Consider the following 17971-nt stretch of genomic DNA (forward strand, 5'->3'; position numbering starts at 1 on the left):
ATAACTGTATCTTACTATGCTATACATGACTGTAACTAGATATGACCTGTAACCACAAGCATACTTTACCACCAGGGGTGCACTTGCAGGAGACACTACATACCTGTTCCACACAGGTATATAAAGGCAGGTCTCAGGCAAGTGCAGCATTCGAAAGCTGTGAAATAAAGGTGCAGGTCCAGAGTGACCTTGACTTCAGCATGTGCCTCGTGTAAGTCTGTACTACAGGGTCAGGACTTTACACTTTCCATCACAAAGATTCAGTGCCTCCACTTGCATGATGTCACCTGCCTCCACACTTACCTCAGCCCACCTGCCCGAGGAACCCTTACTCATACCTTGGTCACTTCCAGACTGAATCACTCCAATATTCATGACCTCACCCATCCCTCTGTTAGTAGCCTCCTCCAGCCCTACAACCTCCCACGTCAAACATTCCGTTCCCCTGACCCAGCTGTTTTGTGCATCCTCCCCTCCCTTCACCCCACCATACTTTCAACCACGGAGACCCCATACTCTGGAATTCCCTCCCTAACCCTCTCTGCCTCTACACCTCTCCTCCTCGAAGACCCTCCTTAAAACACATCTCTTTGACCAAGCTTTTAGTCATTCCCCCTTAATTGTTGAGTCATTAGCTCAGTTTTCTTTACACCTCTGAAACATCTTGGCACACTTTTCTATGTTAAAGGCATTATATAAATGGAAATTGTTGTTGGAAGTGCTGGGTCCACCTTTGTTCCTGAAGGAAGTTTGCAAACATCAAAGAGGACTGTGAAAGGTTTCAGGAGGTTACAGATAGGTTAGCAGAATGGGCAGACAGGTGGCAATTTAACGTGGATAAATGTGAGAATACATTTTGAAAGAAAAACAAGGAATGGGATATACACTTAATGGAAAGGCACAGAGAGACCTAGGGTTCAAATACACAATCCCTTGAAAGTATGTAGTTGGCTAGTTAAAATGATTTTTTTAAAGTCAAACAGCATTTTGGGTTTTATAAATAAGGGAATAGAATACATGAGTAAAGAAGTAGATATAAATTTATATGAAACATTGATTAGGTTATACAGTGTAGTTAAAATACTGTGGCCAGTTTTGAGTGTCTCCCTCTCCTTAGACCCCAGACCCTCACCAGAAGAAGCCCCCAGCCCAGTCCGAGGACCAAATTCTTGGTTGGTCTTCAGAGGTCTTCTGCCTCCTTTAAATGGCCTCCTCCTCTTTGTGTGCTGCAGCAGCGCCGGTATTTTCCTCCCCAGTAGTGGTGGACTCTCTCTTGATGGTGGGAGCCAGTGGGGCACTCACCCTGCACAACAAATGATCTTCAACCTGGAAAACAGGTCAGGATCTCAGCGGAGTCAGGGTAGAGGTCCTATCGTGAACCTCCTGGGATGGATTGATAAAAATCCATGCCTCCATGTTACATTACAACCAGGTGGAAAACAACAAGCCACGAAGAGTGGATTTGTTTCTGCATTTTATACAGAGTAAGTCACTAAATCAAATTTCAAGAGTTACTAGTATTGTTTGGAATGAATTTCTTGTGTCACTGAAAAGCTTGTTCCTCTGCTGTAATTTCTGTGTGGAGACTCAGTGGTGAGACAAACATCCCTGCTGAGGTTCTACACCAAAAAACGCTTCATCCATAAATCCATAAATAGGAAGCAAGGAGGGAGAAATCTTTTTTTCATAATCCTAAAAATAACTGAGAAAAAGAAGGACGTTTTTGGAGCGAGATGAATGAAGAATAAACAAATTAAGTATTTGGATCATAATTAAAACGCTGGAAGGTAGAGCAAAGTAACATTTATAATATAAATAACTGACAATAGACAAAGTTATTTGCACCTTTAAGCATGTTTTCTAAAGCAGCAGTGAAATAATATTACAGATATATCAGTGAGGGTTGTAATCTTTCAATATCAGTAAGGTGTATAATACTTTTATCTTTGTCTGACATCTGGTACATTACTTCAGCAAATTTGAGGTATTACCTTGATGGGCGGACCACTGTCTTGTTTAGGCTGCAAAGGGACTGTGATATAGAAGAAATAAAGAACTTGGATGTGTGTATATATGTGTATACATCTCTATAGATATATATATGTATACACATATTATAAAACTCCTTAACACATCCTGAGGATATCTGAATCGCCTTCGAGCCAATGGATTACTTTGTAGTACATGCATAGTTGTATGTTGGTAATACAGCAGCCAAATTGTGCATCGTGAGGTCCCACAAACAGGAGATGAATGAATCACCAAAAAATGGTTTTTTGGTGGTGTTGGTTACAGTGCTGTAAATTCTAAGTATTACCCACAATTTCTGCTAGTGTATTTAAAGGTATTCCATGTTGCCGTATAGTTTCTAACATATTACAATATTTAATAATATTCATCATTATGTGTTAGCAATAGTTCAGTTTTTAGATGTTGAGTGATGAATTAAAGAGTGCAGATTTTCAATATTAAAAAAGGCTTTTAATGTTGCAGGGTAAATAAACTTCCTCTTCTGAACATACTGTATTCAAAATAAACTCTGAACTGTATTAAGGCAGATATCTGGAGCTGTCTCTTGGAGCATTACCATACATGGTTTGGAAAAGCTGACATATTTGAAGAAAAATCACTTGATTTGCAACTGTAACTTAATTGAAAACTTGGAAAGCTATTTCCTTCGGCCCTTAACTGCTCCTTCTACTCTAAACTTTTCTTAACAGATTTTTGACCTCCACACCCTTACTCATATGGCCCATTCATCATGTCATTAGTTAGAAGGAACAGGCTTTAAATTCTATTTCATGAACCTTTAATGAAATGGCAGTATCACATTAACGTACACACATACCTTGCTGAAGTTCAGTGGAAGTATTACATTCACGTACACCCTTTCATGATGCAGGTCAATGGAAGTACATTTGTCTACACGCTAACCTTGTAAACATTCAGTAGAAGTATATTCACACATACCCTTATGTAGATGACATTCAGTGGAGGTATCAAATTTATATACGTCCTTACCACCAAAAACACATTTTTTGGTGATTCATTCATCTCCTGTTTGTAGGACCTCACTGTGCACAATTTGGCTGCTGTATTATCTACATACAACTGTGAAATCACAGCTTCATACAGTTAGCATAACAAATGACAAGATTAGTCCTGTGAAGATTGCAGTTACTTTGAACACCAAAGGTGCAGTTTGCAATAATTTCAGGATTATAAAATGTCATTGGCTGCATCTTCTGTCATCCCATTGCATTTTGTTTATACAAAAATTGCCAATCTTTTCCAAAATCAAATCAGTTATTACTCTTCACATTGCAGAGTTGGGGAAGGGGGAAGACAAATTCTTGTAGTGATTAATCTTTTATCAAATGTTTTGCTCCCCATCTGTTTTAAAGGTACTCATATTGTGCTAGTGATCTAGAAACTTAGATCCCCTAATCTTTTGGTGGGCTACGCACTTCCCAATACGGCACTAAACTATCTGGCACAGACTCGATTGGCTGAATGGCCTCTTTCTGTGCTGTACCATTCTATGATTCTAGGTGCCAGGTTTGATCTTTGGTCTATGCACAATTAGTTGACCTCAGCTGGGATGACAGTAAGGACATTTGCCCTCAGCATCCCTGGGTTAGTGAACTGGAAAAAGGCTAATCAGGGCTTTTGTTCCTTACTGTTAGAACAAAAGCCCTGGTTAGCAGATTAAGGGGCAGAAATTGCCATCCGCCGGAAACAGGGTGCACCTTCCGGTTTTGAAGTGTTCTGGCCGCTGCAATGGATGTGGCATCCTATCCGGTGAAATTCAGTTCCTCGGGGTTTTTTCCAGCAGGGCAGAAGTGGATCATCATGAAGGCGGAAGTGGGAGAGGAGCTCAGTGGCCGTCATTAGCGGAGCGAAAGTGGGAGCGGGACGGAGTGTCCGCTGCTGTCAGTCATCAGCGCCAGCGTGTCACAATGTCTCTCCCCTTCAGTTAAAGGGGCGAGCCGCTGCGAACTCTGCATTCCTTTTAGTTAAGTCCACTGGGCCACCAGGGAGCGTTTCGGCCTGGCACCTAAGAGGGGGTGCCAGGCTGCCTGTTGACGGCCCGGCCGAATCCTGAGACATAATTGTCAGGCCGACCTGGCAATCAGCCGACAAAAAAATAACATGGCGGCCGCGGCAGTGTGCCCTCTCCTTTAAGGGCGGCCATGCTACCATTTCACACAGAGTGCACCGACAGCAGAAGTGTTGGGGGCACTGGCCGGTGGTGGGGCCACTCCCGCGGGGCAATTTCGGGTAAGGGGCAATTTCGTGAGGGGGTCCCCGCCAGACTGTAAAGCGTCGGCATCGTGCAGTGATCCTGGACACCAATCCACTCCTGAGGAAGGGCAATTTCTAAAATGGCAGCCCCTCCACGGAGAGTCGGCGGCCATTCCTTCCCGTCCCTTGGCTGCCACTTTCCGCCAGCCAGAGGCCTTATCGGGAGGGGCAATTTCGGCCCTTTAATTTTAACAGCGATGTATGGGCACAAAGCACAAAAATGTATCACAACTGGAACAGAAAGAAGCCTATTTAAAAATTAGTGCTCCGCAATTTTTTAAGGTGGATCAAGTAAACTTTATTAATTTTCTCGAGTGGGGTAGACCAGGAAGATCGCCAAATTCTTTAATTTTTTTGATGTTTTTTGGGGGAGGGATGGGGGCGGGGGGGTGGTATAGATAGTGTAAAAAATCAAGTAAGAACTCTGATGAGCAAGCAGTTCATGGAACCTTTAAGAACCAAAGTAAATAAAGATCAGGGGAGAGGGTTAAAGCTATGAAGTATTCCTTTAACTAGAATAGAGGTTCCCTTAACTGCTTCTTGTGCTAAATAGATGCTATTTGAATGGCTGTTACTGAGATGAACTACAGCTGGCTTTTCTGTAATGTTTGCTAGGGCTGCTGTCTGCTGTTTGAGAGCGTAGTGGAGTGTAATATAGTCATGAGCTGTCAATTAAGAAGTGCTTGGGTTCATGAAGGAGTTGAGAAGCAAACTATTCATCTCAATTTTGTTTTAAAATTCCTTTTAAAAGGGAAAATCCTTCCGACCGTCTGAGTCCACTAATTTTGCAATTACAAGATGGTCCTGATACTGCAGTGGTAGCTGAGATTATGACTGAGCTGATGAGCAAATAGAATTTATATGAAGGATAAATGTTCCTTTGTCTTGGATGTAAAGCAAATGTGATGAATTCAACGGAAACAAAAATCAGGAGAATTGTTTAATGGACTGCCAAGCCGATAGTGCAGTTTTACAACGCATGTTTTACACTATTGTCTAAAATCAAAATAACCCCCAATTTATCCAAGGCTTTCCTTGCTGATCTACACTGTCCTGCACTAACTCCCGCTTGTTATGTATTTAACCCTTGCAACCTGTATCACACCACCGCCAGAGGGCCTACCTGTTGGAGCCCCAAGGGATCCCAGCATCTCTTGGGAGCACTGTATATAAGCAGGCCACCCACGAGGTACCTGCACTGGAGTCTCATTAAAGGAGCTAAGGTCACACTTACTCATTGCTCACAGTACTCAGTTTTATCCTTTATTATGAGCATAACAATTTATGTTGAGGTAACGAACAACCGCGCGAAAATGCAAAGAACAGATGGTATCCTGGAGAAGTTCTCAGAAGGGGACGATTGGGAGGCTTTCGTGGAGAGACTCGACCAATACTTTGTGACCAACGAGCTGGAAGGGGACGAGAACGCTACCAAACGAAGGGCGATCCTCCTTACCGTCTGTGGGGCAACAACCTATGGCCTCATAAAGAATCTTCTAGCTCCACTAAAACCAACAACCAAATCCTATAAAGAATTGTGTATGCTGGTCCGGGAGCACTTAAATCCTAAGGAAATCATTTTGATGGTGAGGTATCGGTTCAACATGTGTCAATGGTCGGAAGGCCAGGAAGTGGCGAGCTACGTCGCCGAACTAAGGTGCCTTGCAGGACATTGTGAAGTTGAGGGATTCCTTGAACAAATGCTGAGACTTTTTTGTTCTTGGCATTGGCCATGAGGTAATCCTTTGCAAACTATTGACTGTTGAAACACCGAATCTGAGCAAAGCCATAACGATAGCCCAGGCATTTATGTCCACCAGCGATAACACCAAACAAATTTCGCAGCATAGAGGTTTCAGCTAGTACTGTGCACAAAGTAACGTTGTTTTCGAGCAGCAATATACATGGCAGAATGTGCATGCTGGCTACTGCACGACCTTAGATGACCCAGAGTCCGCCATCAATCGTTAATGCGAGGCAGTTAACACCGTGTTGACGCTGTGGAGGTGATCATCGGCCCCATCAATGCCGCTTCAAGCACTATGCCTGCAACGGCTGCAGAACAATGGGACACCTCCAGCGAATGTGCAGGTGAGCTGCAAACCCTGCAAACCACCACGTTGCAGAGGAAGATCGATCCACGGTGGATCAGGCTGAACTAGAGACTCGAACTGAGGAGGCAGAAGTGTACGGGGTACACACCTTCACCACGAAATGTCCATCAATAATGTTAAAAGTTGAACTGAATGGAATTCCAGTATCCATGGAACTGGGCACGGGTGCGCGTCAGTCCATAATGAGCAAAAGGGCCTTCAACAGGCTGTGGTGCAACAAGGCACACAGGCCCAAGCTCAGCCCCATTCATACTAAGCTAAGAACTTACAACAAAGAACTGAATGCTGTAATTGGCAGCGCAGAAATCAGGGTCTCCTATGATGGAGCAGTACACGAACTCCCACTATAGATTGTGCCAGAGGATGGCCCCACGCTGTTCGACAGAAGCTGGCTGGGAAAAATCCGCTGGAACTGGGAGGACATCCAAGCGCTTTCGTCCATCGACGACGCCTCATGTGCCCAGGTTCTGAGCAGATTTCTATCATTGTTCGAGCCAGGCATTGGAAGTTTCTCGGGGGTGAAAGTGCAGATCCATTTGGTTCCCAGTACACAACCCATCCACCACAAGGCCCGGGCCGTTCTGTATATGATGCGAGAGAAAGTGGAAATTGAGCTGGACAGGCTGCAGCGAGAAGGCATCATCGCACCGGTGGAATTCATTGAGTGGGCCAGTCCGATTGTCCTGGTGCTCAAAGGTGACAGCACGGTCAGAATTTGTGGGGACTATAAAGTAACGATTAACCATTTTTTGCTACAGGACCAGTACCCGCTACCAAAGGCAAACGACCTATTTGCGACCCTGACTGGAGGAAAGACGTTCACCAAGGTGGACTTGAGCTCGGCCTACATGACGCAGGAACTGGAGGAATCTTCGAAAGGCCTCACCTGCATCAACACGCACATAGGTCTGTTCATCTATAATAGATGCCCGTTTGGGGTTTGGTCGGCCGCGGCAATTTTCCAACGGAACATGGAGAGCCTGCTAAAGTCAGTTCCACGCACCGTGGTTTTCCAGGACGACATACTGGTCACAGGTCGGGACACCATCGAATATTTGAAGAAACTGGAAGAGGTTCTGAGTCGGCTAGATCGCATGGGACTCAGGTTGAAACGCTCAAAGTGTGTTTTTCTGGCGTCAGAGGTCGAGATCTTGGGAAGAATCATCACAGCAGACGGCATCAGACCTACTGACGCCAAGACGGAGGCCATCAAGAATGCGCCGAGACCACAGAACATGATGGAGCTATGGTCATTCCTGCGACTCCTCAACTATTTCGGTAATTTCCTACCCAGGTTAAGCACCTGCTAGAACCCCTACATGTGCTATTGTGCAAGGGAGACGACTGGGTATGGGGGAATGCACAAGAGGCTGCCTTTAAGAAAGTCAGAAATCTGTTAACCCATGCTTGTTCTGTATAACCCATGTAAACGATTAGTGCTAGCTTGCGATGCGTCGTCATACGGGGTCAGGTGTGTGTTACAACAGGCTAACGAAATGGGGATTTTGCAACCGGTCGCTTATGCGTCCAGGAGTCTGTCCAAGGCCGAAAGGGCTTACAGCATGATTGAAAAAGAAGCTCTGGCGTGCATTTACAGGGTGAAAAAAATGGTCAGCTTGAAACTGACCATAAGCCGCTCATATCGCTATTTTCAGAGAGCAAAGGGATTAACACCAATGCCTCTGCCCGCATCCAAAGATGGGCACTCACGCTGTCGACATACAACTAGGTAATCTGCCACAGACCGGGCACAGAGAACTGCGCTGATGCTCTCAGTTGGCTACCATTGCCCACCACCGGGGTGGCAATGGCACAGCCTGCAGACTTGCTCATGGATGGGTGCATTCGAAAACGAAAAGTCACCTGTTACGGCCCGCCAGATCAGGACCTGGACCAGCCAGGATCCTTTACTGTCCCTGGTAAAAAAACTGTGTCCTCCATGGGAGCTGGTACAGCATCCCAGCGGAGATGCAGGAAGAGATTAAGCCGTTCCACAGGCGCAAAGATGAAATGTCCTTACAGGCGGACTGTCTTTTGTGAGGTAATCGCGTGGTCTTGCCCAAGAAAGGCAGAGAAACGTTCATATGTGACCTACACAGCACCCACCCAGGCATTGTAATGATGAAAGCCATAGCCAGATCCCATGTGTGATGGCCCGGCATCGACTCAGATTTAGAGTCATGCGTGCGCCAGTGCAACACTTGCACTCAACTGAGCAATGCACCCAGAGAGGCACCGCTAAGTTTGTGGTCGTGGCCCTCCAAACCGTGGTCTAGGATCCACGTTGACTATGCGGGCCCATTTCTAGGTAAAATGTTCTTGGTTGGTGTGCATGCTTATTCAAAATGGATTGAATGTGTAATAATATCTGTAAGCACGTCCACCACCACCATCGAAAGCCTACGAGCCATGTTTGCCACACACAGCCTGCCTGATGTCCTAATCAGCGACAATGGGCCGTGTTTCACCAGTGCTGAATTCAAGGAATTCATGACCCGCAATGGGATCAAGCATGTCACATCTGCCCCGTTTAAGGCCGCATCCAACGGCCAGGTAAAACGGACAGTTCAGACCATCAAGCAAAGCTTTAAACGCGTGTCGGAAAGCTCCTTGCAGACCCGACTGTCCTGAGTTCTACTCAGCTACCGCACCAGACCCCACTCGCTCACCGGGGTTCCCATGAAAAGGGCGCTCAAAACAAGGCTCTCTCTTGTCCACCCTGATCTCTATGATCACGTCAAGGACAAAGCATATACCATGATCGCGCAAATTTGTCACGCGATATTGAGGTCATTGAACCTGTGTTTGTGCTCAATTATAGATAAGGTCCCAAATGACTCGCTGGCACGGTCATAGCCAAAGAAGAGAGTAGGGTGTTTCAGGTCAAATTGGCCAATGGACTAACGTACAGAAAGCATTTGGACCAAATCAAATTGCGGTTCACCAACAGCTACGAGCAACCAGAAGAGGACACCACCAACTTTGACCCTCCTACACACACACAAGTGGCAACCGACATCACGGTTGACCTTGAAGCTGAACTCACCATCCCCAGTAGCCCGGCAAGGCCGGCTGCCCAGCAGTCCAGTGAAAAACCACCCAACTCACCCACACCTGCATTTGTACTGAGACGATCGACAAGGGAGCAAAAAACCCCAGATCGTCTCACCCTGTAAATAAGTGTATTATTGACTTTATGAGGGAGTGATGTTATGTATTTAACCCTTGGCAACCTGTACCACACCACCACCAGAGGACCTATCTGTTGGAGTCCCAAGGGATCCCAGCATCCCTTGGGAGTACTGTATATAAGCAGGCCACCCACCCAGTACCTGCACTCTAGAGTCGAATTAAAGGAACTAAGGTCACACTTACTCATTGCTTACAGTACTCAGTTTCATCCTTTATTATGAGCATAACATTGCTCACCCATATTTTAAGATTCTTATGAATGATTCCACTAGGTCTAGTATTGTACTTGAGCTGTTGTGATCTTAGTCCCATTTATTGTAACTCCAGAGTGAGGCACAAGCATGGTGGGCAGCCTTTTATACTGGGCCCTGCACACCTATGCATGTGACCCTCAGGTCTTCCACTGCAGTGCCCTCTGGTGGCACACCTTATGTGACTATACAGTTAGTATACATGGTCTACATACATGACATCTTCCATCTTTGCTGATCTACATTGAGACTACATTGATCTACATCTGACCATCTTCAAAAAAGGAGATAAGTCCGATTGCAGCAATTACAGAAGAATCTCCCTGCTGTCAGCCACTGGGAAAGTCATCGCAAGAATCCTCCCCAACCGTCTTCTCCCTGTGGCTGAAGAGTTCCTCCCAGATTCACAATGCGGATTCCGTCCACTACGGGGTACAACGGACAGGATCTTCACCGCGCGACAACTACAAGAAAAATGCAGGAAACAGCGGCAACACTTGTACATTGCCTTCTTTGACACTGTCAACTGTGAGGGACTATGGAGCATCCTCCTCCGTTTCGGCTGCCCCCCAAAAGTTGTCACCATCCTCTGCCTGCTCCACGATGACATGTAAGCCATGATCCTGACCAATGGATCCATCATGGACCCAATCCACGTCCAGGCCGGGGTCAAACAGGGCTGCATCATTGCACCAACGCTCTTCCCGATCTTCCTTGCTGCAATGCTCCATCTCACTATCAACAAGCTCCCCACTGGAGTGGAACTAAACTTTACAACCAATGGGAACCTGTTCTACCGATGTCGCCTCCAGGCTAGATCCAAGTTTGTCCCATTCTCTGTCATCAAACTACAGTACGCTGGCGACGCTTGTGTCTGCGCACACTCAGAGGCCGAACTCCAAGCCATCGTCAACATCTTCACCGAGGCGTATGAAAGCATGGGCCTTACGCTAAACATCCGTAAGACAAAGATCCTCTACCAACCTGACCCCACCACACAGCACTGGCCCACGGTAATCAAAACCCACGGCTCGGCCTTGGACAACGTGGACCATTTTCCATATCTTGGTAGTCTGCTATCAACAAGGGCAGACATCGACGACAAGGTCCAACACCACCTCCGGTGTGCCAGCACAGCCTTCGGTCACCTGAGGAAGAGAGTGTTTGAAGACCAGGACCTCAAATCTGGCACCAAGCTTATGGTCTCCAGGGCAGTAGTGATATCTGCCCTCCTATATGGATCAGAGACGTGGACTATATACAGCAGATACCTCAAAGCGCTGGAGAAGTACCACCAGCGCTGCCTCCGCAAGATCCTGAAAATCTACTGGGAGGATAGACGCACCAACGTCAGTGTTCTTGCTCAGGCCAACATTCCCAGCATCGAAGCACTGACCACACTTGACCAGCTCCGTTGGGCGGGCCACATCGCCCACATGCCCGACACGAGACTCCCTAAGTAAGTGCTCTACTCGGAACTCCTACACAGCAATTGAGTCCCAGGTGGGCAGAGGAAACACTTCAAGGACACCCTCAAAGCCCCTTGATAAAGTGCAACATCCCCACCGGTACCTGGGAATCCTTGGCTCAAGACCGTCCAAATTGGAGGAAGAGCATCCAGGAAGGTGCTGAGCACCTCGAGTCCCATCACCGAGAGCATGCAGAAACCAAGCGCAGGCAGCGGAAGGAGCGTGCAGCAAACCAGACTCCCCACCCACCCACCCTTTCCCTCAACCACTGTCTGCCCCACCTGTTACAGAGACTCTAATTCCCATGTTGGACTGTACAGCCACCTGAGAACTCAGTTTTAGAGTGGAAACAAATCTTCCTCGATTTTGAGGGACTGCCTATGATGATTGGGGGAGAAATTCAGTTGCGCCTCTGTTATGGCGTTAATCGAGGCGGTGCGGTACTCTTAGCGCCTAAATCAGTCGTTGCACACCAGAGCTGGGGGGACGCTAACGAAAATGCCAGCGCTAACTTTAACTGAGCCATTGCGCGTGCGCCGAACAGCAATTCAGATCCTGGAAAAGCCAAGTCTTAGAGGCACGGCACAGTAATGCACCCATTAAAGTTTTCAAAATCACTTTTTCTCAAGTTGAACTCTTATTTCTGTCTGCTGCTGCAAACTCGGAGGCTCACGCACCGTGCTGTGTGTAAATGTTATACTGACTGTGACCTCCGAGGGAAGCGCTTCCTCATCACTTTAAGTAGCCACCAGTTAACGACTCTGCAAGCCTGTACCGACTGTTTTTCCAGAGGTTATTATTGTCGGACACTCAGTGAGGCGCACATATCGAATTTAGTGACCGGGACACAAGCGTGCGCGTTACACCAGGATGATGTCATGATTGGAGTGATCATCAGCAGCCAGGCGCTAGCGGCTTGCACCCCCGGTAAATCTGTAATGAATTTTCAGTCGGGGTGCTAAAAGCTGTGCGCCCGGTCGCTAAGCTCCAGCGTCCCATTCACGCCTCCTCTGGCCGCGAACCTAGTATAAAAGGCAGGCCACCAGGTGTGATCCTCACTCTGGAGTTATCAATAAAGGACTAAGGTCACTACAGTTCAAGTACAACATATTGCCTCGTGGAGTCATTATCGGAGCATCCAAGGATATAACAATTGGCGACGAGATTATGGACTTTTACACGAAAATGGCTACCTTTGGTACGTTGCAGCCGATGGTGATGATTGGGAAGCCTTTGTGGAGAGGCTTGACCATTTCTTCACAGCAAACGACCTGGCAGGAGACAACCTGGCCATATTGGCTGGCAAGCGCAGAGCTATCCTGCTAACCAGTTGTGGGCCCACTGTCTATGGCCTCGTTAGGGACTTGCTGGCACCAGCGAAGACAACGACCAAGACATACGAGGAGCTCGTAACACTGATCCATGAGCAACTCAAGCCCAAGGAGAGCATCCTTACAGCCAAACACCGGTTCTACATCCACCGACGGCCCGAAGGCCAGGAAATCGCGAAATACGCTGCAGACCGCAGGAGGCTGGTGGCGCCGTGTGATTTCTGCGACCTCACCAAAGCGCTGCGGGACATTTTTGTAATTGGAATCAGCCATGAGGGCCTTCTTCATAAGCTACTGTCAGTGGATACCACAGTCACACTGCAGAAGGCCATCTCTGTGAGCCAGGCATTCATAGGCAGATGACTCATCCTCAGGACTCAAACCCGGCAAGTACTGTGCACAGAGTGGCGCTTTTTAGAGGCTGGACTGTAGAACGTGAACCTTCTCAGGGCAGAGAGAACAGGCCCCCGAGTCCCTTAACTCAGTGTCCGCTGAGGAGGGCTAATCGAATAGCTCCATGTTGCCGTTGTAGAGGGCATCACAGGACTCACCAGTTCCATTTTAAAGACTATGTATGCAAAGGCTGCAGCACAAAGGGCCACCTCCAGTGAATGTGTAAAATAAATATGACTCACTGCATTGATGAAGAGTCGGCAGATGGCCATGAATCCAGCGCGGATTATGAAACGATAGTCAGAGAGGCAGTTCAACCCCACAACGAGGTATATAGCATGTTTACCTGCACCACCGAGTGTTCCCCGTTGAGAATGGAAGTCGAGATAGATGGCAGTCCAGTCTTCATGGAAGTGGACACGGGGGCGAGCCAGTCAGTAATGAATCAAGAAGCCTTTGAGAGGCTATGGGACAATCAGGCTGAACGACCCAAGTTGGTCCCGGTTCAGGCAAAGCTGCACACCTACACCGATGAACTTATCCCAGTTGTTGGTAGTGCGAATGTAAAGGTACTTCATGAAGGCGCGGTGCATGTTACCTTTGTAGATTGTTGCAGGTGATGGACCAACGCTACTCAGAAGAAGATGGATGGAGAAGATCCATTGGAAGTGGGAAGACTTCACCCCTCCAGCAATCGATGTCCCCCGCGCTCAGAGGCAAAGCAAGCCCTCACCTGAGGTTGGATCCGGCACCAGAGAGCAGACCAGTACAGCACCCGAGGCACAGACCACCCAGCACGACTGCATGGAAATGATCCAGCTGGGACGACCCGAGCACACCTTCCAGGCTCCATTGGCAGGACTCCGGAGGAAAACAATTGGATCCAGAGGCGACTTCCCAGCTTCAGAGGCAGAACCCGGGAAGAAGAGGATCACCACAGTCGACATCGTGGATGGAGGAAAGATGGCGCCCGAACCACGAGGTGATGCGCTGAAGAAAAAGATGGCGGCGGCCAGACCACGAGGTACAGCGCTGATGGAGCAACACGTGGCACCAAATGGAGAAGAGTATTGGGGTAAAGATAGCAAGAATCTCTTAAAGAAGGCGTGCAATCCACCACACTTAAAGGGACAGTTCCACACACTCAAGCAATGTAATAGCAACTGTGAGTTAGAGATAAAATGTGTAACTGATGATCAGAGTTGTGTACATGCAACAAGCAAGGAAAAGTCGTGCGATCGCAATCGGAGCTACGGGGTATTCACAATAAATAATGAAACGTTATGCGATGTAGGATTTCAACTGCACACAGCCAATGCAGCGGGCAGACACCCATCGGGAGCACACAGGTCCAGCGAGCTACCCAGTGCTGTAGCCTGCGTCCCGGGGACCAGAGTTATGCACCATGGAGTGTGGCCACAAGCAGCCGACACACACGAGCTGCAGAGCAAGCGATCTCAGGAGGGCAACTGCACCGGTATCGATACCCTGCCCCTGTTCGGCTCTGCCTCTCAGGCACCCGATGGCACCAATCGCCATGAGCCTGAAAGAGCAAACTGTGCTAAGGCGCAGTCCCCAGACCCCATCGCCACCAAGGCTGTACCCGGAAACGAAGGGGCACCTGCCACAGTCCTCCCAAAGGGACTGGGACCAGCCAGGATCCCAAACCAAACAACGCCCAGGCAAGTGAGTCAGCAGTTCCCTGTGCACTGCTAGACAACTGCTCCTCAGGGAGCAGCAGCGACCTAGGGCGCAAAGAAAGGTCAGGGAGGTCACAGTCATCTATGAACCTGCCCGACGCTAGGAGCAACGGCAACAGCCCCGAGAGCAGGCAACTTGAGCCAACCGGGCACCACGCCGCCACCAGACTACCTGGACACCATCCAGCAGTTCTGGAACTAGTTTGTCCTTGTGCACAGGTTACCGATCCCCAGTACGTATCAATAATGTATCTCACCAGTCTAACGTACTTGTCTCACAACTGAACCACAAATGTAATGCAAACTTGTTTTTCTGGACTTGAATGTATATGAATGCAATGAGCCTCCGGCATAATTTATGTGTGGGTGGCGGGGGGAGAATGGAGCGGTCATGGGCACATACAAACAGCAACCACCAGCACTCTACTGCCAACGAAACACCTACCACTCACCCAAGATTGAAACGACCCACCAAGGGTCAATCAGATCGAGCTAAGCCCAGAGCACAGTCAATGCAGAGGCAATTTGCACTAAAGGCTTGGAAGAGAGTGATGTCATGTATCCTACATGGCTACTGTTTGTACTATCACAAGGGGTGCCACCAGAGGACACAGCAGTGGGAGACTTGTAGGTTACCTGAGCAGGTGTGCCTGGCCTAGTATAAAAGGCAGGTCACCAGGTTTGATCCTCACTCTGGAGTTATCAATAAAGGACTAAGGTCACTACAGTTCAAGTACAACACATTGCCTCGTGGAGTCATTATCGGAGCATCCAAGGATATAACATAATTTAACCCTTTAAGCTCTGACGTAATTCTGGTGAATCTGTGCAGTACGGCCCCCCCACCCCCACCCAAGGCCAATACTATATATCTTCTTGGAGGTACGGAGTCCAAAACTGAACGTAATATTGTACCAGTATGAAACCCGATGCCACATGAGGTACTGTTCCACACTGACATGATAACAGTGTGCATGGTTTGTGTTGCCAAATTTAACTGTGTTGTGCTGCCATGTTTAGTGAAGCCCAGGTTCACTCCAGTAGAAACCAGCCAATGTAAAACCAGCCATTAGTGCAAGAAGATGCAGCTGGAATGGGGATGATCTATCACACAGGATATTTATAAAGGATGCATCTGTAGAGTCCATTAAAATATCCTTTTCCTACAGGGTTATCATCAAAGAGTCCATCACCTAGTGTGAAATCCAAGCAGGGTGATGGATCTTCTCTCAGCTGGACTATGAAACGCTTTCTGGAACCCACAAGTCGGGTAAGCAGAATAATTTGCTATAGCTTGGCAGGGACTAAATGAGGTGATAGTTATAGTAATGTACTTTCTATCTGCTAGACCAGGTCTCTGTGAAAGCTCTTCACCTTAAGGTTAATTATAGTTTCTGGCTAAGTTGCAATTTTGTATAATTTTATTGTGCCAGCCAGATGCAGATGTTCGCATTTTCTTCAAGCACTGGTCTGTGAAGAAGCTGTGAACATTTACAGCTGACACCATGAATAAGGAGCCCAATTCAGAATCAGCACAAAATGGCAGCAGCAGCCGTCAGTGGGTGTGAACTAGCTCACAGACATTGCAGTAGTTGAAGGAGTCATCACAGCCACGTCAGTCCTATCTTCACAATGAGGAACGAAAAGAAATGCAGAATAAAAGTATGATACATTTTTTCTAGACAGGCCTCCGTGTCAGGAATAAGATAATGTAGAAAATGTACGTCAAACCATGTGTGGACTTTGTATTTTATATGTTTTATTTAAAAAAAATCTAAACCTCCTTCTCAGTAGATTGAATCGCAATAAGAATACATTTTCAATATGGAATGTGTTTGGAATACTTCAAAAAGGTGCAGATTATGATTCTGATTCTATTGATTTAGAGTTATTTTTGCACTGAGTTCAGACTACTTTTATGTTGATGGGTGAAAATAAAAATATTTGCTCCATGATAAAGATGCCCACAGCATCTTTGCGCACCTTGTCATTTGCCAATATTCATATGTCCTTTTTTGGGGATTTATGGAATTTGTTTTCTGGTCTCTAGTTTCACTTGAAGTCGATCAGTATTGCAATTGAGCGCTCCAGTTCCCAGTTCTGCAGTCAGAGTTTATACATTATGTAAGTTCCTTCCATCTCATTACTCATACTTTCCAGCATTTAAAAAATCTGAATCATGTCCCCATTTACTTGAAACAAATGTACAGAGCTCCCCAGTGATTCTGTTAGTAAGTGCACTACCCTGTTTGGATCTGAGCTATAAAGACCAAGAGGGTATCAGGTTCGATCACTGGCCTGTGTTGAGTTAGCTAACCTTAGCTGAGCACAGTAATGGCGTTACAGTTGGCCTCAAGTATTGATGGGCTGGGGAGGTAAAAGAAAACAGTCAGCTGAGGCCTTGATCCTTACTGCTATCAATTGACTCCTGCTGGAAAAGCACACAAGTCAAACAGCCAACCACCACTCCCTGTCCGGACTCACATAAAAATGGCTTTGTGGCATGATGCCAGAGGGTGCCAGCATCATCATAGGTGGTCCCTCGAACGAGGATGACTTGCTTCCACACCAAAAGGGATGAGTTCACAGATGTTTCAATGGAGGACCCGGTATTCCAGTCCTGAACTCCAGGAGTGGAAGATGCCTGTGCATGGATTTTTTTAACATGTGGTGACCGTTGCACATCAGCCACCACACGGGCTTGACAGAGCTAAGACTTTATCCAGTGGCAAGGTTAAACCAGGACGACTGGAGACCTGTTCTGCTGCACAGACCTGGTGCGCACACATATCATCTTAAACACCTTAATTAGATCACTCCTCAATCTTGTATACTCAAGGGAATACAAGCCTAGTCTATGCAACCGGTCCTCATAACTTAACTCTTTTAGTCCCGGTATCGTTCTGGTGAATCTGCACTGCTCCCCTCCAAGGTCAATATACACTTCCTGAGGTGCGGTGCCCAGAACTGAACGCAGTGCTCCAGATGGGGTCCAACCAGAGCTCTATACAACTGTAACATAACATCCACCCCTTTGTACTCCAGCCCAGTTAGTGTAATGCTGAAGTGTCAATGCCCTCAACAGGGGCAGCAGTTGGGTTACTGCAACTATCTCTTGATGCTCTTGGGCTGGGAAGAGAGTTAGCCAGAGTTGCACTCCGGCTGATCACCACCCAGTGACTGCTGCTGGAAAGGAGGTGCCAGGTGAGGAAAGGA

At 47.3% G+C, this 17971-nt stretch overlaps 1 protein-coding gene across 1 annotated transcript in view; it reads left to right on the forward strand.

Moving 5' to 3' along the window:
• Positions 1-17971, forward strand: part of pdzd2 (PDZ domain containing 2) — a 444706-nt gene that overhangs the window by 336130 nt on the left and 90605 nt on the right. Inside the window, exon 15 of the mRNA XM_070868346.1 lies at positions 15925-16025. Coding sequence (XP_070724447.1) covers positions 15925-16025 — 101 coding nt within the window. The remainder of the gene's footprint in view (positions 1-15924; positions 16026-17971) is intronic.

The sequence above is a fragment of the Pristiophorus japonicus genome, chromosome 2 (genome assembly GCF_044704955.1).
Source record: "Pristiophorus japonicus isolate sPriJap1 chromosome 2, sPriJap1.hap1, whole genome shotgun sequence".
Lineage (NCBI taxonomy): Eukaryota > Metazoa > Chordata > Chondrichthyes > Pristiophoridae > Pristiophorus > Pristiophorus japonicus.